Below are 21,078 nucleotides of genomic sequence, written 5' to 3'. Positions count from 1 at the left end.
CTGTAGGTGCTGGTTACGCTTGGTCCGTGTGGCTTTGAATCCTGGCGCACGTGCGCTGCCCCGCTACGAAGATGTCTGCGCCTCCATGCGCAGTTGTCTGTTAACAACTCCAATTCAAATTTCGGATGGAAGCAAACGAAGGGAAATGGCCGCCAGTGCTAAAATCCATCTTTACCGAGGGTAGTAGCGAAGATACCAACCAAGCATTCCGGAATGACCCGCTTTTCGGGGTCCATAAGCATGGCCCAACCTGCACAGGCGATGTACGGGCCCTTGTCTATCCGCTCACGCAAGAAGCGCGATATTGTTAAAATATGGAAACTGCAATGGCAGTATCTCTTCGATCAGCCTCGTTCGCAGTTTGTGCAGATGGGGTTTCATTTCGCGCAGCTCTCAAGTTATGTTCAATCGCTCAAGACGAGTCAGGAGTCACTTGTAAGCAAGATAGTCCGACTTCAACTACCAAAACCAATATTGCAAAGGCGACAGCCGATGAACGGACGCGGTATTTAACAGATCATATCTATCACATAATCAGCAGAAGACCAGAATGCTTCCATCGTCGAGCTCACTTGCGCAATGCTGCTGTGAAACCACCGTAGAATCGAGATGCCAGATGATCTCACCGGTCTGGCGAAAGATTGTAATTACGGCGGAGACACTGCGCAGTGATGCAAGGATATTACCGTCCGCGAGTGGATATAGCGAATTGATGAGTGGCCAGTGTTCTCTAGGATAGTGCGGTTGGGGCTTGAACTTTTCCGGGTCCAAATGATCGATCGCTTTCCCAGACCAGAGCAGTTCCCCCGACAGATAATCAAGTCTCTACTTGTTATTTTCACGCTTGTCAGTATGACCATCCAAGTTGCCGTTAGTCTCATTACTGAACAAAGTTCGCCTTCAGTTATCAATCATCGTAGTGCATCTAACAACTTTATAATTCCTCGAGCTGGCGGAACTTAACTACTGATCATGTCCTGGGTGCTTTGCAGTCGAAATGGGTATTTTATGATATCCAAAAGCTTCAAAAGAAAAGGAAAAGCAAGTAATCATCGACCTAACTCCCTTAAACATCGAGTGATCTTACAGGTGGAGCCCATTCTAACTGGAACTCAATCATCCGACCCATCTTCCGGCAAGCCTTGCAGGACTTCTTCGACGATGCTAATGAGTTCGTCAACATCCGGCCTCTCACTCGGCTCCAACAACAAACACTTTCTCACGACCTCCTTTACGCTCTCCGTGATCGCGTCCTCGGGGTTCTGTTTCTGCTTCCCTCTCTGCAAGCCCTCGTCGGGAAATCTCCAATCACCACCTAATACGCAAATACTCAGACTTCCGCCGGTCTCATCAGACCTTGTCTCAAACGGACTCTTGCCTACAAGACATGCATAGAGAGTACACCCGAGAGACCAGATGTCGACCTTGGTGTCGATTACTGAGCCGGTTTTCACATCGAAGAGTTCCGGGGCGCGGTAGGGCATTGTGGAGTGTTCGGCGGCGAGGTCTTGTACTTGTAGAGCGAGGGAGCGTGAGGTTATAGGTGTTGGAGAGGGTGCGAGGGAGCCGAGGTCCATTAGAATCGGGGTTTTGCCGTCGTCGTCTATCATTATGTTGCCTGATGACATTAGTATATAGCGCATTACGTTATGAGGTATGTGTGGAGGCATACCGGGCTTGATATCGCGATGTGCATACGCTCTCTCCCCACCGGGCGCAATCCCCTCTTGCGCCATCGTTACGTTCGAATCTTCTAGAAGTCCCTCAGCTTCCTGCTCATCATCGTCATCTTGCTCGCGATGTCTCCTGCTTGGCCGCATCTCCATGCTCTCTGCAGCCTCCGCATCCGCTCTCGCAGCAACTTTCCTGACTTTCTTCGCTTTGCCCTCACTCCGCGCTCCGCCAGGACCACCCTTGACTTTGTACTGATGCATAGCTTTCAGCGCTTTGCACACGCCCAGAAACAGCACCATAAGTCTCCGCTCTGGGAACTTTGTGTGATTGACGAGATTGGCGTTGATCAGGTCTTGTAGGTTTCCGCGGCGATAGTAAGGTAGGAGGATATAGACAGTCTTCGCTGACGGATCTGACTTATCGGTCTCCACGGAGTAATCGATCGAATGTATGATATTCGGGTGGGGAGAGAATAGCGTGTATGCTTCGACTTCTTTCAGCGCGAGGCTAACGCTCTCTTGACCAAAGGGACATCGGATCTTTTTGAGAGCAAGGAGTTGTTGGTTGGAATTGTCTTGAACGAGGTAGACGTAGGAAAAGCCGCCCTGTTGTCGCGATCAGTCAGTGGAGCTGCATTGTAAGGGGCAGCATAAGACAGCTTACCTCGCCCAGCAATCGTAGTATCTTGAAGCTCCGGCTGTTGATCTTGAGCTGTGGGGAGCTTGGAAAGCAGACCATGCAGTTCGTGAACGAGTAGACCACGTCCAAAAAGTATGTGCCTAGCGATCCCATCGTGCCGCGTGTTGCTATTTGAGTTGCGATTGTTTGGGGAGTTGTTGACAGGTTGCGAGGAGCTCAGTGCCGAGCTGTACTACAGTCGCGCGGTCAATGCGGCGCGTCGAACGTTTTTCAAGGTCACGGAACTTGAAGGGTTGGATATGTAGATTAATCCCACCGGCGAGAGAAGAGTAATGGTATCGTTTGGGAAGGATGACGCGGCAATGTATTCGGAGGAGCTGATGATGTGGTTGGTCCAAGGATGCGCCAAGGGTGTGGCTGTAAACGTATCCACAGCCATGCCACGCTTGTGAGCTCCACAGATTCCCGCCTGACTCAAATTTAAATAGCTCTGGAGCAAGTACCTTCCTTCAAAACTCGCTGACTATGTCACCACGTACCATAGGGATATAAATGATGTAACTTGACAAATCTCCATCTTACGTAAGAACCATCTTGGGCGTGTGGCTCAGTGGTAGAGCGTCCGCTTTGCATATTCTCTATGTCTGCGGAAGGTCCGGGTTTCGATCACCCGCCCGTCCATTTTTTATTAATTTTGCCTTTTTGTTCACCTTGTTTTCTAGGTGAGGAGTAGTCTGGTTACTTTTGGCCATGTCAGTGGCGAGGAAGGTGCAATGTGGAGGTTCTTTCCATTTTTTTGGCCGGACTGGTGCGTCTCGCATCAGCAGAATCTAAACAACGCAACATTGAGTGAGGCGAAAGGCAATGGTCCATTCACTTACATTTGAAAGGTATTCATATATGGTATGTTTTTGCTGCACTATTGCATCTGTAATAATGTAGCATGACGGCCTCGAGACACTTTCAGATCCCACTTCGGGTTTACTCTACAACAGCCTAGAGGTCTTCAATGCAATGATGAAACATATCTAGGCAGAGTCAAGATAGGACAAGCAAACTGGCAAGATTGCTTAGACCAGGGTCAGGTTATATTGAGGCGTATCGCAAGCTAAATGCAGTGTGCGTATTAAGAGCTAGTTACTATAAGCAACATATACGCGCTCATTATATATACTAAGTAGAATAGATGTGCGGACCACCTGTAGGACATTCCTAACCTTGTACCTCTACTTTCTATGTCATTATTAAGAATACAGCGGTTCTGGGGGGAAGAATATCTTACGGATTCTGAATTCTGTAGGCTCTTATTGGCATTTATGGTACGAGAGATCTACACATGAAGAGCAAATGCGACATGTACTAACTCTGCACATACAACTCAAAAGTCGACACCAGTTTTAACACTGTCCAACAATGCCATACTAGCTGGTGTGGCCCCGAGCACAAGATACGATGCACCGGGTGAAACTGGGTGAGGCCATCCTTGACCATGGTGGCATAGAATAGGTTAGTTCAATGTTGATTTACTCCTTCAAGTCATTTAAATATACAATTTCATAGACCAAGCTTGCGAAACAACCATTCCCAACCCCAAGTCCCCTATGTCACTGACGGGTAGGTTTCTGACTACCGAACAGCTAGCTCCTTACGGCCACAGATTCTGCGGCTTATTGTCAAACCCAAACTCAATCTTCTTGTCAAGCGTCGTCAGGAAGTCATTCTGCCCAAATTCCTCCACCTTCGCGAGCGCATCGAGTGTCTTCTTGGTTTTCTCGCACTCCCCATACCACTTCCTCTCAAAGTTATACTCCTTGTCCGAGACATGGGGCAGAATAGCCCACTCCGGCAGCGCACACTTGTCTTTCTCGCCATTCTTGTACCACCAGAAACGATCTTTGCCGTCCTTGCCACGCCAGTGGTCACGGTTCCAGTCATCTTTGAGAGGTGTATGCGTGTCCCAACCGCGTACAAGCCTGCGGTAGTGAACGATAGGGTGAATGTACTCGTTTGTCTGTCCAATGTCGCGAATGGGCTTCCACTTGGGTTCTTTCGACTTTTCATCGTATGTCTCGACGTCTTCGTGACCGGGCACGCGCTTGTGTGTGCCGTTGAGGTGGTACATGCCGCCGAATGGATCGACGAGCGGACCAGTGCCCCAACTAAAGTCAAAGTCCGTATGCGCGTGAGCGGGGTCACGACGCGGAGCTGTGAATTCATCTGGCCCTGGATTGATGATCGGAATGCTGGGAAGTTTTGGGACATAGCTCCACGCCCAATCGCCCCAGGTTTCGTGGTGATAGGTACATGCGTAGCGGATGCGGAAGAGCCAGCGCTTGTACTGTGCCAAGTACAGTTCGAAGGCGGCCCGGTCAATGGTCAAGTGAGGAGAAATGCATTGCAACATCCAACATAAGGTAGCTGTGGAAATATCTAGAGTAAAAATTAGCATGGTACTCGGATGATGATATATGAGATTACTGACTCTCTGAATCACCCTTCATCTCTCCAAAACAATCGTCCGAGCCACCTCCGCAGTTGATATGGACTCCAGGGAACTAAATGGTCGTCATTAGTGCTTCATTTGAGGAATAATTCGTCCTATTAAACATACCCATGCTTGCTTTAACTCCGGAGTAGGTCGATCTGGGTCGTCTACGAGGTCCTTGGGAATATACCAGAGGGTCGGACGGAAAGCCTTGCGGCGCTCGTCCAAAGCTAGAGCTTGGTATGCATGCTCGATTTCTGCTTTCTGTTAGCTGCATTCCTGCTTTGACTTGATGAGATGGCTTACGCTCGGTCAACTTGACGTTGTGGAAGCCATACTTGGTTCTGCCCCACGCCAGATTAAGGCCGACCATGTCAGGTATTCCAAGGCTGCCGACTGTATCGAAGACCCCGACGACCTTGACCTTTCTACTCTCCGGAAGGGCGATCTCTTTATGTGGACGAATCTCCCAGGCCTCGGCCAGGCCTTGGAGATTTTCCAGGCCAATGTTGTCGACATTGACGCCCTTCTTCTTCATTTCTTCTCCTTTCTTACTGAGCTTGCCTTTGGTAAACCACGACCAGGCTTCAGTTTTGCGGAATTCAATCCCTTCATCATTTGTCATGTACAGACGATACAGATCCGGGAAGAACTGCATATCGATGGGTCGGATAACTCCAATATCTGATACGAGTCCAGCTACTGCGCGAGCCGTATATGCGCCACGGGAGAACCCGAAACAGAAGATCTCATCTCCTGGCTCGTAATTTTGCACGATGAAGTTGTACGCTTCAATGACGTTCTCTGCGAGTCCAGCACCTGTTCCACCTTGTCGCTTCGACTCAGCTGCGCTCAAATTGCCGGTTCCTATACCACTATCGTAGTAGACAATCTGATGAAACTTCTTCGAGGGATCTTTCTTGTCCTCGCCGACACGAGCGATTAGACGGCAAAGCTTGGTGATGTTGGAAGGAACATTCTCCTTGCTGCTGACACTGGATTGCCAGGTGCCATCGCAGCAAATTACGAGGCGTCTTCCCCAGGCTGTGTTGTTAGACATGGTTGATGAGGAGGATGTTGTATTGGAGTAGGAATAGGAAGAGGTAGCCTGAAAAGAGGACAATCTAGAGGATTGGAGAGAGGACATATATGCTTTAAGTAAGGTGTTGGCCTCGCACCAAGGCTGAGGTCAGGTAGGCTCCTGCAACAAGGCAAATGTTGTACGAAATGGGGTAGGGTAAGCACAACTTCTACAAGGAAAGTACGTTGGGATACTAGAATGCAATAGGCAACAAGGCAGCAGAAACTCTTGCCTTTTATCCTTGGTAAGATCTCACCGCCGACGAAAGAAGCTCAGCTGGGCTCATGTTAGGCCAATACGCCTCATCGCCTAGGATGTAGCTGAAGAGCGCCCAAAGCAACATGTTCGCGAACAGCACGAGCGCAAAAAGAAGCTGCAGGTTTGTGACCGTATTGACGAATTGGCTCTGGAATGAGTCTAGACACGGCTGGCGCGAGCGGGTAGGTGATTGCTTGTATTCATCGTTTAAATGGTGGCTTCGGGTGTCCCACAGTGGGCACTGCACTTGGGGGGTGTCCAGCTGTAAGCCCTCGTTAGCCTAATTGGGCTTAGTCAACGATCTACGATGCGCTAATGGAGGCCAGAAACCTTTTGTGTCTCTTCAGCTGTGATGCGGCTTGCGTAAAATCTGAGTCAAAAGGAAACACGGCTTTCCAACAGGCTTGTGTCGAGAATTGTCGGTGCGGGGAAGCATACCGTGCACCAGCTGGTGATTGAACAACCCCTCTTTGTGTCTATCTTCCCACAGTCGAGGAACCCGATTCACCAACCACGGCAGCCAAGGTATGAACATACTCTCAGGTGAAAATACAAACAATCCCTGACTTTGGTGTATCGGCTGCTGTCAATATCACCTAAGTTTTAAGACTTGCAATTAGCCCCAGCATCGTAGATGCAGGCGCTATAGTCATCGATTATTGAAAATGATAAGCGTATGCATCCAAACAGCTGTCCTTTGCATAAGCAAGTACAGATAAGCTGCTGAGGAACGTTTCAGTAGCCCCCACGGAGAGTACAAGGCTAACAATATCTCTTTTCGCCCCGACAGGTTTGTTAGTGCATCGGTCGATCCTGACTTCGATGTCGTCTCAGGGATGATCTGTAACTGTCCAACGAGAGTGTCAACAGCAACTTCCTCCATCAAAGGGCATCTGAACTCGGAAGACGCACGTGCAATCGTCGATCATCGATCATCGATAGACACATGTCTACCTGCGAGGAGCATGCCGTTGATCTGCCAGGCCAAGCCGCCGATACGATGGGTAGACTGGGGCTCCCCAAGCGCTACCGTGACGTTGTGAAGAGCTGAGTGCGGAGTAGAGATGAGAAGAGAGGAGATGATTTGAGGTTTGCTTAGCTGCATGGGAAGGTGTGAGGGCTTAGCCCGGATGCAGCCATGTGTATGGGCGTTTGCGTTAGAAATATGATCATATCGTAGCGAATCTGTCGGTTGTAGAGGTGGAACAACTGGTCACTTGATCGATCACCTTGCATTCCTAGCTCTTTCGAGGCTTCCACCCATCTTTAACCCCAAACGAAGCTGCAAGACCATGGCGTCACAAAAATCTATGAAGATTTTAACCTAAACTCAGAGGACAAACCGTCCGGCTCTGGGGTGCATTCCAAACAACTCGCAAGGCCGGTGCCCCAAGTTATGATAGGCTTGTCCGCATTGTTCAGCCACATGGATTTGGCAGCTACAGATCCACCCCAACAGGCGAGAGTCGAACAGGGAGCCTTTCTCCAATAATGCGACTCACGTCAGAAATTCTCAAGGTGGGGTGCGAACAACTCCTAGACGGAAGAAGATGGGAGCTTGTCGAAAGACGAGACCTCCTTCCTCCACCACCGCTGCGGGTGTGTCTCCAGTATCCATTTGGCGCAGCCTTGACAAGAATACGAGGACTATGCATTTTCAGCTCAATATCTTTGTTAACGATCTGTGAATATTGCAGACGTTCCTGAACTCTCTTTTTCCAGATCAGCGGCCATAACTTCGCTTGCGTTCGTGAACGACTTCTTCTGGAACGCAGATGCTACCGGAATAGATTCCACATCTACCTCGATTGAATGAACCTCATTTGGAAGTGAATTTTCAGGGTGGGATGTGGCCAGCCAGGAAGACGATCTCAGATGTATGCTGCAGTAGTTCAGGGTCGTAGGGCTGGTGGATCTCGACCGTGCAATGCTAATGGGGCTTGGGGTATATGAGTGTGGAGGCCTTCAGTGTGCTGATCTCGGAGACGGGAGGCTCCACAAGGGCAGTCGTTTCGTGTTTGTGGGAACCTCAGGGCAAGTATCGTGGGAAACAGTGGGTGGGGGGCTCTTCACGTGCCACAGCGATTGGAAATTGGAGCCAAGAGATGACGACCCTCAGGGCCAGGCCCTAGCATCTCGCATCCCAGCAGGCCTCAACCGAGCCGACGGAGCCGTGCCTTCGAAAGTTTGATGCCTTCCATCCCACATTAAGAAGACGGCTCCTGCAGCGCATATCCCCGCTTGCACGCTTCCACACAACCCACATGGTCGCGATTCAACACATATAAATTATCCGCCCCGCCAAATCCATGTCTTTACCACTGCCCGTCACTACGCCTACAATGCCACCGAGCAAAGGTACGCGTACTCCCTATCGCGCCTATTTGCTGGGCAGGGGAACTTGTTTGCTAACAGCACATGTCATTTTGTAGAGGCCGCAAAGCACGAGTGCGTCTCGGAGGACGCGCTGCAGCACCTCAAATCCTACAAATACTCGAGCGTCGATAAATCCTTCATCTCCCGCTACATACTCAAGCACTACGTACGAGCCCCGTAACCCACGCGACCGCAACATGACCTGACCTAGCGCAGTGGAATGGCTTCGTCGAGCTTTTGCCCCTGTGGATTGCGCCGAACCTCGTCACATTATTAGGCTTCTTCTTCATCCTAGGCAACATTGTATTGCTAGAACTATACGTGCCGGATCTGGTCGGACCAGTAAGGACTACACCACTCTTGGGAGCAGTCGCGCAGAACGGGAGGCTCACAAACAACCACAGGCACCGTCATGGGTATACTACAGCTTTGCTTTTGGCATGTGGATGTAAGGAGACCAGACAGCCGCATTCAAGGTATTGCGCTGACAAGGGTTCACAGGTACTCCACCATGGACAACGTCGACGGGAAGCAAGCGCGCCGCACCGGAACATCGAGCCCGCTAGGAGAGCTATTCGAGTACGTGATGACCTAGCCCAATGCGCCAAACTCGCGAGACTGACACAGATGCAGTCATGGAATTGACTCGCTCAATTGCACTTTGGCCAGCCTGTTGGAGACAGCAGCTGTTGGATACGGCTCGACCAAAATTGGCGCTTTCACCGCCCTCATTCCTGTCCTCCCGATGTTCCTTTCCACATGGGAAACGTACCACACGCATACGCTTTATTTGGGATACTTCAACGGGCCTACAGGTATGGTTCTACACACAGATGGTTGTGAATGGTTCTAACCAGTTGCAGAGGGTCTGATACTTGCATGCCTATTCATCTGCATGTCCGGCTACTTTGGCCCTGAGATCTGGTCCACTCCACTCGCTACGTATTTTCCGTCGTACAAGGCAGAAATTGGCGACTTCACGCTGAAAGAACTCTGGATTCCTATCATCCTGTTTGCCTTCTTTGTTGCCCATTTGCCAGCCTGCATCGTCAATGTCGCACGAGCACGAAAGGCCAAGAACCTGCCTCTCCTACCCACTCTCTACGAGTGGACACCGCTGGTCGTCTTTGTTGCTTGCACCATGGCCTGGCTTGGATCGCCATACTCGAAGCTGCTGGAGGACAATCACCTCGTTCTCTATTGCCTGACCATGTCCCTGGTCTTCGGGCGCATGACGACTAAGATTATTCTGGCTCATCTCACGCATCAACCTTTCCCGTACTGGACGATGATGCTCGTACCTATGATTGGAGGTGCTCTGCTTGTCAACCACCCATACTTTACGATTCCTGGAACCACTTTCGGGCCCATCTCCGCCAACTTCGAGTTATGGTATCTTCGCGCATACTTCGTCTTTGCTGCTGTTGTCTACGGAAAATGGGCGCACCTTGTGATCACGAGCATTTGCAATTACCTCGGCATCAATTGCCTGACGATCCCCAAGGAGACAGCCGAGAAACACGCAAGATCCAACGGCGCCGCAAACGGAGTACACTTTGAGAAAGGTCGTCAAGACTAGGACGTTCGAGTGTCGAAAAGAACTACAAACGATGCGGCATCAAACCTAATTTGCCCACGGGCACGACGGCACATACATTCAATTCTTGCATACTCGCACAAGCGCGCATCGACTCTTCACGAAATAGACTATTCGGCGGCACGTTTCTCCCTAACGCATCCGGATTCCTCATGACCTTTCTTCGTTAATACATATTAATTCATATTAAAACCTATAATCATTCGGGTTAAAAGGGCGTGACCTTGGTAGGTGTCATGGCCCAACTTTGACTCTTACTTTCTTACATGCGTTGCTGTTTTGTGGTAATTTGTAACGGCTTAGCTGCATGATTCGTTGTCTATGTTTGGAATATTAAATGTTGTGGTGGAAGAAACGAAGCACAGCCGGGGGCAGAAGAGCGACGGAACGGGCAGCTGCAAAGCACAGCCCCAAGTGGAAGCTAATCAAAGCGCCGGCGCGCATGCAGATGCATGGCTGCGCCTGAACGATAGCAACCCTCAACTATCCTCTCCATTTCTTCTATTTTTATTTTAGGAGCTGTTTGCACATATCCCTACAAGTCTGATCGTTCCTGTTATATTGCCAGAGATCTTGCCAGAGCCCGATAGCCTCGTGCGCCGTCGTGAGGCTCCGCCGCCTACCGGTCAGCCGTCGCAGGGCTCAGTGGCAGTAATGGTGTACAAGCTGGTGGCTGAGTGATTGTCGGCCTCCTACAGATAAAGGCCGGCAAGTCAGCCGCTGTCTTTCGGCAATGAATGCTCATCGTTCACCCTGATCCAATTAATTTTTTCTCGTACTGACCGCTCATCATGGGTCGAAAATTGCTTGACTGCGGAGACTTCAATCCGAACTGCGCGGCAAAGAATCAGGTTGTTGAAGCGGATGCGGATATCGCTGGTATCGGCGTAGGTGCATCTGCCATAGCCTTGTCGAGTCATATCCTTACTAGTAGCAGGTCATAGTAGGCTTCCTCTCAACAACATGCCTAGCATTCCTGATAGCGTTCACGGTCATCTTCCTGGATCGTTATGAACGCATCGTAAACTTCCACAGACGATGGATATTCAAGAACAAAGAGGTTTACCAACACAATTATGATGAGCCCTACTGGCGCTCCCCAGCCTTCTGGTCGCGCGTACTGAGCAAGAACTTGCTCGCATTGGCGGACACGCAACTCCTGACGGGCCTAGCCATTCAGTTCACGGCCATGCTAAAACATTGCCGGTTGACCATTTACCACTTTCAAATAGTCACCGATCTTGCGTTCCTCACCACAATCACGCACCTTCTCACGGTCGTTGCACTCAGGAACTACTTCGTAAAAAACAGGTGGATCAATTTGCCACGTATCTTCTTTATGCTGAGTAACCTTGCACTGCTGGGATACACGTCTTTCGTTGCCTACTCGTACGATCTGGTTGGTCTTGATCTTTCCATGTCCCTCGCATGCTTCTTCAAAGGCAACCGTCCACCATTCAAGGGTGCCTTCGGCGGGAAGTGGGCAGCGTTGCTAGTAGGAGCGATTGGCGGCCACGTCACCGTCATTCTCGCTATGTATTGGTTCAAGGACCCAAAAGAAAACACGAACAAAAAGTGGTGGTGGTATGTCGGCGCCGCCTTCCGTACCTGGATCGTTGCGCCAATCTACTCGATATACGGTATCTGGATGGCTGGAGACGGTCTCAGGAACACGCAAGCTCTCGGTAAACCAAACGTGACTATGGAGGGCAATGAAAGCCAGTGGAACTTTGGGCAATTCTTGCCTATCCTCCTACTGGCGTTGCCGATATTTGCGGGCTGGGAGAGCTTCTGGGAAGAAAAGGACGAGGATCGAGATAATCGGTTCGGACGACATTCATTCAGGACCTCGAAAGGTGGCACGAGCAGTCAGCTCAATATGATCGAGTTGCAGGTACCGAATCCGGCGAGCAGTGAGCGGCGGCGATCATCGCGAGACGCATCAGTTGAAGAGCAGGAAGTCGAGAGCGATGGAACGAGTTCGGCAAACACGCCACGCCACCTGTCAAGATCCCGTGTGCGGTCGGCAGGACCAACTGTGGACGGTCAGCCCTCAACTTCTCCAAATCAAAACTCAGCGCTTGGTTCTTCCTCGCTTCTATCTGTCCCATCACCAGCAGTGAGCCCTAGGTTCGAGAGTGAGTCTAGCGTCTATGCTGGTCGTCCCCCAGGAGCTCAGGGATGAATGAACTGAGCAGCAGTCGCTACCCTCACGATCTCCCCGAATGGGTGTTGTTGACCGCGCGGTCTTCAATCCTACATGCGGCGTAGATCATCACCACCAATCTGGATCGGTGCCTTCAGCATTCGCTATCTGCTTCCACGGCCCATTCTCCCTACCAAGGACATTATCACACAACCCACGCGCGCCGGTTCCTTTACCAGAGTCGATTATTGGAAGATCCGTTGTAAGCGAGGAAGGGTGGGACCATGTACACAAAGTCGTGCTGCTTTACGATATGAAGTGTACCGGTGGAATGTCAGGGACCTGTATAGAAGAGATGGTTTAGCTGGTGAGTCGCTGTTTCGAAATACGAAGGTCGCTTTTGCTGCGCAGTAATGTGGGTATGCCAAGTGACGTTGGGTCTGACGAGAGAGGCGCATATCTCCGCCATATTAGAAAGTATAGTTTAGACTTCATGCCCCTATAAGCTAGTGAAGGCATTTATCAGATGCCAGGATTTAGATTATCGCGGTTGTAAAATCAGATAAAGGATTCGAGAGGCGAATACGAAGCAAGAAAGTCCGATGCGACGACCGATTTGGTATGTGCACACGTCCTGACTTAACCCCATCAAGGGACATCGTCATGCGCTAACCGGGAACCCACTTCTACCGAGTCACCAAAAGTCGGCGGCTCGCATCCTAGTATGTAGAGGGCAAATCAAAGCTTAAAGGTCCGACCATGTAGGCCTTCTGGTTGGAGTGAAAACTATAGGGATACGAGCTTGGTGGCCCTATACATGCCGATCGGCAGCGTTCGCTAACCCGTCAGAGGCCCTACGCCGCCGCGGCAACGTCGCGGCCGCATATACGTAAATACTCCTCCCCTTGCCTAGCTGTTTGAACTGCCCGTTGCGCATGCCCCCGCGCCCGCCCCTTGTACAAAGAGAGTTCAGCAATAATAGAACAGCTTCTCACGCAATCTGGTAAAAAGGCAGGACTCACAATATTCCTGCAGTCACAACTATTTCTCTACAGGCGACAGGTTTAGCCTGTTCATGCCGCCTTATCGGCCTGCAGTATCAGGCAGAGGAGGGTGGTGGTAGTAGTAGTAAACAAGACCTTTACATTTAGTTTCTAGTTAGCGGCTTCGGATCTTCTCCGGTACCGTAAAGGTATGTGAATCTTGATTTTACGTCTTAACAGCTCTTGTTTTTACTAGGGTACGTACAGCTTTTCCATTGCCCAGTCCCTTTCTCCGCAATAAACTTCTCGAAATGGTATGTGCATGTGTTTTCTCGTATATTGACGCTCCACAATCACCCAACCACCATGGCCTGTATATTGTCAAGACGTAGTACCTTCCAAAGGCAGGCGCATCCCCGGGCTTGGTTCCGGTAACGGCGGAATTATCTCGAGATATGTTGATGTAGGAAATGTTTGTCATCAGTCGTTGGTTTCCTATATAATGGAGTGGTGAAGTGGATTTCTAGAGGCATCATATCAATTAACTTTGATTGACCTCCTTGCAATACCAAACTCTATCCGACTCGTTTCGAAGCGCATATCCACCATGAAGTTCTCCACATCCACTCTCGCCTTCCTCTTCCTCGGGGCCGCAACGGCTGCACCCGTGGAAGTCAGTTCCGAAGTTGCTGAGCGAGGTTAGTCCTTCTCAGAAAACGTACATACCCAAGCCTCTCAATCTAACATACGCGCACAGCTGCCAACTGCGTGGTGAAATTCAACATCACCATTGGCCGCTCCACGTCATTCAAGATGGTGGGCTCGCTGCCCGAGCTTGGAAACTGGAACTACGATGCCGCAAAGGAATCTACACTAGAGAATGCGCAGTTCTCCTATGCGTACTTCTCCCGCGAGCTCAACTTGGCTCCTGGTACTACCATCAGGTACAAGTACGGACGCGTCGACGCGAACACCGGCCAATTCGCCTGGGACCAGACTGGTGAAAGGTCGTACACTGCACCGCAAACTTGCACGCAGACGATCTTCCACGTTGACTCATGGAAATTTTAAGGAGATTGTGGGATATTTGCCTGTCTTCCCTTCACTCGGAGGGGGGATGAGAATAAGATAGTTTGGACCTCTTGCTTCTGTTGGCAACTTGGATAGATACGCGAACCATAACGTCTATCGCTAAGAGGCAGACAGCTAGTTTCTAATACAAGATTTATGCTACCCTAATACAGGCACTTTTGAATGGTGTACCGGACGAGTGTATTCAATCGATCTATTACTGTGAAATACTCGAAGCGTTCGTGATGCAGGATGTGGCGGAAAGAAACAAGCAAAAAAAGGGTTACGGGATGTGTGACAGTTTCAGTTCAAGGTGAAGCTGATAGAAATGTTGTTATGGAGCTGCGAAAAGGTCTTCAAATCAAGAAGAGATGATCGGTGTGCAACGAGCTACTAGATAGTACGGAGTTCAAACCAGCGGTAGTGAAAGCTTTTGCTAGTAGTATTGAACGTAATAAGGAGAGCGTATACCGTTACCGTTACATACCTTGGTGCCCACAGTGCACGTGTTCCCTTCAAATATTGTAAAGCAGGTAGGTTTACGCAGCTTGGTAAAGGATTTTCATGATTTGGGAATGCATTATTGAAGATGCTATATTCGGGTTGTGTCGTGTAAGTAGTGGTTCGAAGACAGTGCTATAATTTCTACGATGTGAAGCCGATGCTCTGGCATGGTCTAGGACTCGGCTCAGTCGATGAGGTCTGGAGATGGCATGTTGTTTGAAATAATTTCCACCTGCTTGGACGTTATAGCTTGAATTCATACAGAGCTAACCTGTGTGTTGTAAAAGACCAGCAACGGAGCATCTACACTCGAGGCAACTGTGCGGACCAGAATCGGAGTGTCGACATGCCAACAGAATTTGATAGATCCACAAGACCCACACTCGCGCACGTTCATTCAGGGGTGGAGCATTTCGTTGCCATGAACATGTTACGTTTTAACACCGGCCGGTACTTGGGTTTAAGATAACACTATCTATTGAATGGTTTTGGTCCACAGACTGATAAGCAGAGTGAGCTCATGGGCCTGTCAAACTATGAAAATCTCTTCATTCAGTAGTCTGGCAAATGCATCATCACTAGAGCGACCATCCTTTAGAAGAATTCATACAATATCACAAGTAACTCGACTCATGTTGGCGTCCAAGACAGACAGGATCCATTCAATGGGCCCTTCCCCGCGACCCCGGACTGGGTTGTACAGTCCCCAACCCATTGACCCATCGTGAACCCATCGTTACCCAGATCCCTCTTCGCAAACCATCGGCGGGAACCTAGCAGCCTAGAGTCCCTTAGCACGTCTAAAATCCGCTTTCCAGAAGCCTGCCAGTGGTGCACTAGGCTGGCGGGGGCTGAGCCTCATCCCCACAGTCGCGGCTTCCTTCGGCTCAAATCCCCTCCGCGCATCGGACCGTCTGCAAACCACGCTTCACCCACCGCAACCTGAACAGTGCCCCTGGAGCCAACCCACAAAGGCCGCGACAATGCGACAAGACCACGAGGACGAAAGGATGAAGGAATCACGCAACGACGTGCGAGTGCGACTGCTGACGGTGACATTCCCCGCAATTTTCACTGGGCTTTGTCTATTACGTGACAGTAATTGGTTCCCCAGACCCATCAACCAGGACCAGACAGGGGACGGCAACGCAGCCATGATCCGCCCAGCATTTTCGACAAGCCCAACTTGGCCGTTCTCGGAAAGTCTCCCAAGGGAAAATCTTGCTATCACAAGTAGTCTCCATTTGACCTTATCGCGAGAAGAAAGCCATATAAGGCCTGTTCGCCATTCAGCAGGCCTGGGCATCTCAAGATCCCCGGTTTTGGCCAACCGAAAGCGTCCAACCTGAATATCCGGGACCCGACTATCGACCATGCCGAACCACCATATCGTCGACGGAAGAGACCCTGAAAAGGGCCACACTGCTGCGCCGTACGGGTATGAGAAGGAGGGCGGTGTCCATGAAGAGCCGTTTGTGCATGGAGCGGCGACCGTCGCCGAGGCTTCGGGACAGGGAGGAGAGACACATCGAGGGCTGAAGAGCAGACATATTCAGTTCCTGTAGGTCAAGTCCAAGCGCGGCTTCCCTCGGATCTTGGTACTGATGAGTGTAAAGGGCTCTTGGAGGTGCTATTGGAACTGGTCTGTTCATCGGATCTGGAGCAATTCTCGCCTTGGTCGGACCTGCTCCGCTGTTCATGGCATACCTTAGTATGATGATCGTTGTCTGGAACGTTATGAACAATCTCGCCGAGATTGTCACATATCTTCCCATGAAGGGTATTACGATCCCTTATTTTATCAAGAGATTCGTAGACCCCAGCTTAGCATTCGCAACTGGCTGGAACTACTGGTGAGTTGAACCGCCTCTTTTAACATTGAATATGATTTAATGCCGTATCAGGTACGCATATGCCGTTCTGGTCGCCGCCGAAGCTACCGCGGGAGCCATTCTTCTGGAATATTGGGAGACGCCTGTCCACAAAGCCGTATGGATCACCATCTTTCTCTTGGTCATTTTGGTCCTCAACATCGTGGCCGTTGAAGTGTTCGGAGAAGCCGAGTTCTGGTTCGCATCCATCAAGTTCATTACCATTATGGGCTTGGTCATACTCGGATTCGTCATCATGCTGGGTGGCAGTCCAAACGATCAAGGGCGACTCGGGTTCCGGTACTGGAACAATCCGGGAGCTTTCACGCCATTCATAGCAAGCGGGAACTCCGGAAGGTTCTTGGCTTTCTGGACGGCTTTTGTTCGGGCCGGTTTTGCTTTCATTACCTCGCCTGAGTTGATTGCTCTTTCTGCCGGAGAAACAATTGCCCCTCGTCGCAACATCCCCAAAGCTGCTGGCCGCTTCGTTTACCGTCTCGCCATCTTCTACGGCTTCGGTTCCTTCATCATCGGAGTCATCGTTCCTTCAGATGATCCGCGACTGCTGTCCGGTAAGGGCAACGCCTCCGCATCTCCCTTTGTCATCGGCATCCAACGAGCTGGAATCGTCGGTTTGAACCACGTTGTCAACGCCGCGGTCCTAACATCTGCCTGGTCTGCTGGAAATGCCTTCCTCTTTTCTGGATCTCGTGTTCTATACGGCATGGCTCTAAACGGCGAAGCCCCCAAGTTTTTCGGAAAGACGAGCAAGAAAGGTGTGCCGTACTTTGCTGTCCTAGCAACATGGGGATTCGGTCTTCTCGCCTACCTTAACGTGTCCAACAGTGGTGCACGCGTCTTCCAATGGTTCAGTAACATTTCCACCATTTCCGGGTTCATTGCCTGGATTGTGGTCATGATAACGTACATCCGCTTCCGCAAAGCCATGGTGTACAACAACATGCTCTCCGAGCTTCCTTACCGCACGCGTTTCCAACCCTACGCTACCTACGTTGTTCTAGGCGTCGTCTCACTTCTCACTATTACCAACGGTTTCCATATCTTCGTTCCCTCGAGATGGTCCGTGTCTGACTTCTTGGCTGCCTACATTACGCTTCCGATCTTCTTGGTGCTGTATGTAGGGCACAAGATCTGGTTTAGGACGCCGTTCGCCATCAAGATAGAGCACATTGATGTCATGACGGGAAAGAAGGAGATGGATGAATTGTGCAAGAATGATATCTCGGGCGCGCCGGTGCCGAAGAACATCTTCGAAAGGGTGTGGTTTTGGATCGCTTAGCGTCGAGGAAGCGACAAGGATCAACTGGCATGTTTCGTTATTAGCTTGTCGTTTGGAGCATAGTCTGAGAAGCAAGTAGTTAGTACCAACAACGTACACGAATTTCAGAACGAACGGGAGACGGCCGTTTTGAATGTGATGATGTATAGTTGTGCTTAATCGAGGGGTATGTAACAGCACAACAACCGAGATCCACCAACAGGCGCGTACCAAGGGAGCCATCTGCCCCCAAATACCGGGCATAACAATTACTGCAAGCAAGAGTATTTTGCAATGTAAAAGTCCGCCAACAGAACCAATGGAAGAGATAAGATGCGGGATGGAAGCATGGAATGCAAGGAGAACATGCTCCTATTCATGCAGGGTATGCAGAAATGCTAGGCGGCCGTTGAGAAAGGAGAAGTGGACCACAGGGGTAATGCAAAGTGAGAGTCGATCTTCTGGGGTTCCGACAGTCGTGAAAGGTTTGTGCCATAAAGGGATGTCGTCCATGTGTAAAGCGTTCGAGTTTGAGTCTTTGAAGTCGCATCATGGCCACCAGTTCATCCTCTTGTAGCTCTCTATGACTTCCTCGACGCTTTCTCTTGTGAGCTTCTCGTGCTGATACCTGATGGTTTGTTAGCCCTGTTCTATACACTGCTTTCATCGCCTAGCAAAACTTACTTGAAGCCAGTCACTTTCTCGAAAGCACTCCCATCCAAACTCAAATCAGCATCCCTAAGCAATTCCTTCTCCATGAACGGACTCAGTGGCGTGGATTGGCTAATCCCTGCCGCTTGCTGCAGCTCCGCCCACGGATCCAGTGTCTCATCGTTCACTTCATCAACCACGTGGTCCAGGTTTAGCCTTGCAAAGGCTGATATGAGTGTGCCGTGGAAGCCAGTCTCGATTTTGAATATGTCGTGCATGAATTGGGCTACGTTCTTTTGCGCTAAAGCAAACGTTAGTATTAGCTTAGTGATGAAGTTAGGAAGGCGAGATGAAACTTACAGGTATTGCCGTGATCTACGACATTGAAGATGGGAACTGGTTTCCGTGACGAAGGCTCCTTCATGTACCATTCCGCACCGTGCCATAGCGCGCGCACCGCATCGTCGATGTGCACCGTATTCGTCCGCAGATCCTCCTTCCACAAGAACCGCATCTCTTTACCCTTGGACTGATAAACCCTCGCCATGCACAGCGCTGTGGACAAAAACTTGCTCGTATACGGACCGTACGTATGCGCTATCCTCATGACCATTAGATTGAGCCCATCAAGCTTTGCCAGATCATCCTCAGCCTTCAGTTTCCACTTTGCCAAATTCGACCACGGTTTTAGCTTGTCCGTCTCTTTGCTGGGTGTGCTGTCTGGTTTATACACCATGCCTGTGCTCAGTTCGACAAAACATTTTATCTTGCGTTTCGCGGCTTCGCGGCCAACGGCGAGGGATAGCCCGTAGGAGCGCAGTTCGTAGACTCTTTCTTCGTGTGAGAAGCGTGTTTCGCCGCCGCAGTTGAAGACAAAGTCAAATTGAGCGCCGCCTTCGCGGTCGAATATCCGAGGGAGGGACTCTGTTCTCTGGCGTCAGTCGCTGCCTCGCCTATACCAATAAAGATGGCTGAAAGTGGACCGGGTCGTGCATATATGTCGTACGTACTTTCCTGCGCAGCGTCTGCCTGTATGAAGCGTTCTCTCGAACACGCTTCCTTGAATTCTGGTGCCAGCCATGCCAGCTCTGGGAGGTGTTTGTCGACGATGCGGATTTCGGAAGCGAGCTTGTTATCGTGGATGTACTTTGCGAGGTGGCGTCCGGTGTAGCCTGAAGGTAGCGATTAGTCGCTTCTGTTGTAGGCAGCTAGTAGTGGGGTGATGCATACCTAGCCCTCCTATTATCAACACAGCGGGCTTCTCCTGGTCTGAAGACATTTTCAGAGTCGCGCAAGTCGGACCTGCTGCTTTCTGTGCGCAGCAAGTCGCTAAGGCGAGTTTCGAGGGCGCTGTGGGCGGATGCTGCCTTGTAATCTCAAATTTGGGTGTGGGAGATGAGCGATGCCGGTGGTGGTGCTCAGACCTCAGACTCGGGCGCTTCAACCGTCGACGTTGGATAGATGGGCAACAGGCAATAGCTCGTAAACCCCAGGATCAGGATTAAGATCAGGAGAATCAGAAAGCTCCGAAATCTGTTAGACCAAATGCAGAAGAAGGCCCAAGGTGCGGCTCTGCGCGTCACGGAATGAAATCGGAAGTTTGGCGGGATGCGGAGGAAAGATGCTCAAAAGGGATAGAATGATGACACGGCAGGCAACCATGTCATATAGCTGACCTAACGCGCACGATTCATGGCCCTGCAGGAGTGGGAGTCAGGCCAATATTTGTATTGGGCAATGCAACAGCTCTGTCGGCGCAGAGCTCCCACAAAGCTTGCCCGTGGTGGACGGCATGGAAAGGAAAATACGGCGCCCATGACGGCGACGGTGGGCACTTGTGGCTGGCTCCCTGCACACCATCATGGCTCGCTCCGCAAGTGGACCAATATTGCTTTTGGTGTCGTTCCCCAATAGTGGATTCGTCAATTCATCTTACAGTCCAGTGTGTAGGTGGGTCGCCGTCTGCAGGAACCGCCTCTGCGCTGCTGCCATCAGCTCCCCTCGTTGCACAGCAGCACGGCATCATGCTTGCCGTTCTCTTTCGGGGCACAGAAGAAGAAGGGTGCCGCGCGAGACGAACAATGGAAGCGGGCGGCGGCGCGCTCCCGTAGTACAGCATCTGGCTGGCGGGTTTCAAGGTTCAAATCTTGGGTCGCATCAATAGCCCAAAGCGGGGGTGCGTTCAGGGGTTGACGCTGGAGGCATGCATATTTTCTCCACGACCCTTTTGCCTTGGACCATTCTGTGGGAAAGCAACAATCTCTGCACCCACCGTCAAGCACGTCCCTTGTACACTGGGTAGGCCTGGCGAGAAAGCAAATTGGCGACCGCGGTACGAGACTCCCAACAGGCGTTGCCCACCATGCCGGAAATGGGTTCAACGCTCATCTTGCATACACTATGGCGCGAACTGAGATCCACAATTGCAACTATACCGAGTGGACGGGCTGCAACCCAAAGAAA

At 50.7% G+C, this 21,078-nt stretch overlaps 9 protein-coding genes and 1 non-coding gene across 10 annotated transcripts; 6 read left to right on the top strand and 4 right to left on the bottom strand.

The window, feature by feature from the left end:
* Window positions 1-129: 129 nt before the first annotated feature.
* Window positions 130-843, top strand: K460DRAFT_371624 (uncharacterized protein). The gene is made up of 2 exons (XM_040934387.1): window positions 130-435; window positions 483-843. The coding sequence occupies exons 1-2, from the start codon at window positions 241-243 to the stop codon at window positions 600-602; spliced, it is 315 nt and encodes a 104-aa protein (XP_040782993.1). The 5' UTR covers window positions 130-240; the 3' UTR covers window positions 603-843.
* K460DRAFT_208329 (uncharacterized protein) lies at window positions 581-1,036 on the bottom strand. Its single transcript, XM_040927244.1, has one exon. The coding sequence runs from the start codon at window positions 879-881 to the stop codon at window positions 648-650; it is 234 nt and encodes a 77-aa protein (XP_040782992.1). The 5' UTR covers window positions 882-1,036; the 3' UTR covers window positions 581-647.
* K460DRAFT_371621 (kinase-like protein) lies at window positions 920-2,663 on the bottom strand. The gene is made up of 3 exons (XM_040934386.1): window positions 2,338-2,663; window positions 1,673-2,279; window positions 920-1,618 (listed from the first exon to the last, which is right to left on the bottom strand). The coding sequence occupies exons 1-3, from the start codon at window positions 2,464-2,466 to the stop codon at window positions 1,113-1,115; spliced, it is 1,242 nt and encodes a 413-aa protein (XP_040782991.1). The 5' UTR covers window positions 2,467-2,663; the 3' UTR covers window positions 920-1,112.
* Window positions 2,664-2,909: 246 nt separating this feature from the next.
* On the top strand, window positions 2,910-2,994 carry K460DRAFT_t76. The gene has a single exon. It is a non-coding gene; the product is annotated as a tRNA-Ala (tRNA).
* Window positions 2,995-3,958: 964 nt separating this feature from the next.
* Window positions 3,959-5,858, bottom strand: K460DRAFT_297110 (uncharacterized protein; the record flags this gene model as incomplete). The annotated part of the gene is made up of 4 exons (XM_040929679.1): window positions 3,959-4,743; window positions 4,796-4,868; window positions 4,925-5,055; window positions 5,105-5,858. The coding sequence occupies 4 exons, from the start codon at window positions 5,856-5,858 to the stop codon at window positions 3,959-3,961; spliced, it is 1,743 nt and encodes a 580-aa protein (XP_040782990.1).
* Window positions 5,859-8,446: 2,588 nt separating this feature from the next.
* K460DRAFT_381228 (ethanolaminephosphotransferase 1) lies at window positions 8,447-10,092 on the top strand (the record flags this gene model as incomplete). Its single annotated transcript, XM_040935332.1, has 7 exons — window positions 8,447-8,495; window positions 8,570-8,679; window positions 8,730-8,855; window positions 8,918-8,961; window positions 9,015-9,092; window positions 9,147-9,328; window positions 9,377-10,092. The coding sequence occupies 7 exons, from the start codon at window positions 8,447-8,449 to the stop codon at window positions 10,090-10,092; spliced, it is 1,305 nt and encodes a 434-aa protein (XP_040782989.1).
* Window positions 10,093-10,901: 809 nt separating this feature from the next.
* Window positions 10,902-12,295, top strand: K460DRAFT_296435 (uncharacterized protein; the record flags this gene model as incomplete). Its single annotated transcript, XM_040929638.1, has 2 exons — window positions 10,902-10,997; window positions 11,048-12,295. 2 exons carry the CDS (start codon window positions 10,902-10,904, stop codon window positions 12,293-12,295), a joined length of 1,344 nt encoding a protein of 447 aa, XP_040782988.1.
* A 1,551-nt stretch (window positions 12,296-13,846) lies between these two features.
* K460DRAFT_421377 (carbohydrate-binding module family 20 protein) lies at window positions 13,847-14,507 on the top strand (the record flags this gene model as incomplete). The annotated part of the gene is made up of 2 exons (XM_040938136.1): window positions 13,847-13,937; window positions 13,997-14,507. The coding sequence occupies 2 exons, from the start codon at window positions 13,847-13,849 to the stop codon at window positions 14,308-14,310; spliced, it is 405 nt and encodes a 134-aa protein (XP_040782987.1). The 3' UTR covers window positions 14,311-14,507.
* A 1,680-nt stretch (window positions 14,508-16,187) lies between these two features.
* K460DRAFT_411010 (proline-specific permease-like protein) lies at window positions 16,188-17,985 on the top strand (the record flags this gene model as incomplete). Its single annotated transcript, XM_040937445.1, has 3 exons — window positions 16,188-16,375; window positions 16,431-16,667; window positions 16,719-17,985. 3 exons carry the CDS (start codon window positions 16,188-16,190, stop codon window positions 17,983-17,985), a joined length of 1,692 nt encoding a protein of 563 aa, XP_040782986.1.
* A 528-nt stretch (window positions 17,986-18,513) lies between these two features.
* On the bottom strand, window positions 18,514-19,894 carry K460DRAFT_296923 (NAD dependent epimerase/dehydratase family protein; the record flags this gene model as incomplete). Its single annotated transcript, XM_040929662.1, has 5 exons — window positions 18,514-18,592; window positions 18,649-18,916; window positions 18,976-19,539; window positions 19,626-19,787; window positions 19,846-19,894. The coding sequence occupies 5 exons, from the start codon at window positions 19,892-19,894 to the stop codon at window positions 18,514-18,516; spliced, it is 1,122 nt and encodes a 373-aa protein (XP_040782985.1).
* Between the last annotated feature and the right edge of the window lie 1,184 nt (window positions 19,895-21,078).

This window comes from Cucurbitaria berberidis, assembly GCF_010015615.1.
Source record: "Cucurbitaria berberidis CBS 394.84 unplaced genomic scaffold K460scaffold_7, whole genome shotgun sequence".
NCBI lineage: Eukaryota > Fungi > Ascomycota > Dothideomycetes > Pleosporales > Cucurbitariaceae > Cucurbitaria > Cucurbitaria berberidis.
The sequence above is the reverse complement of the archived record's forward strand: the minus strand, read 5'-3'. Positions and strand labels throughout refer to the sequence as shown.

What these genes read in the sequence shown, in the direction of transcription:
- K460DRAFT_371624 (XM_040934387.1), top strand. Translation starts at nt 241, where the DNA reads ATGGCCCAACCTGCACAGGCGATGTACGGGCCCTTGTCTATCCGCTCA. An exon ending in AGACGAGTCAGGAGTCACTT is followed by an intron (nt 436 to 482) that starts GTAAGCAAGATA and finishes AATATTGCAAAG; the next exon opens with GCGACAGCCGATGAACGGAC.
- K460DRAFT_208329 (XM_040927244.1), bottom strand. Translation starts at nt 881, where the DNA reads ATGAGACTAACGGCAACTTGGATGGTCATACTGACAAGCGTGAAAATA.
- K460DRAFT_371621 (XM_040934386.1), bottom strand. Translation starts at nt 2,466, where the DNA reads ATGGGATCGCTAGGCACATACTTTTTGGACGTGGTCTACTCGTTCACG. An exon ending in TACTACGATTGCTGGGCGAG is followed by an intron (nt 2,280 to 2,337) that starts GTAAGCTGTCTT and finishes TCGCGACAACAG; the next exon opens with GGCGGCTTTTCCTACGTCTA. An exon ending in ACATCGCGATATCAAGCCCG is followed by an intron (nt 1,619 to 1,672) that starts GTATGCCTCCAC and finishes TAATGTCATCAG; the next exon opens with GCAACATAATGATAGACGAC.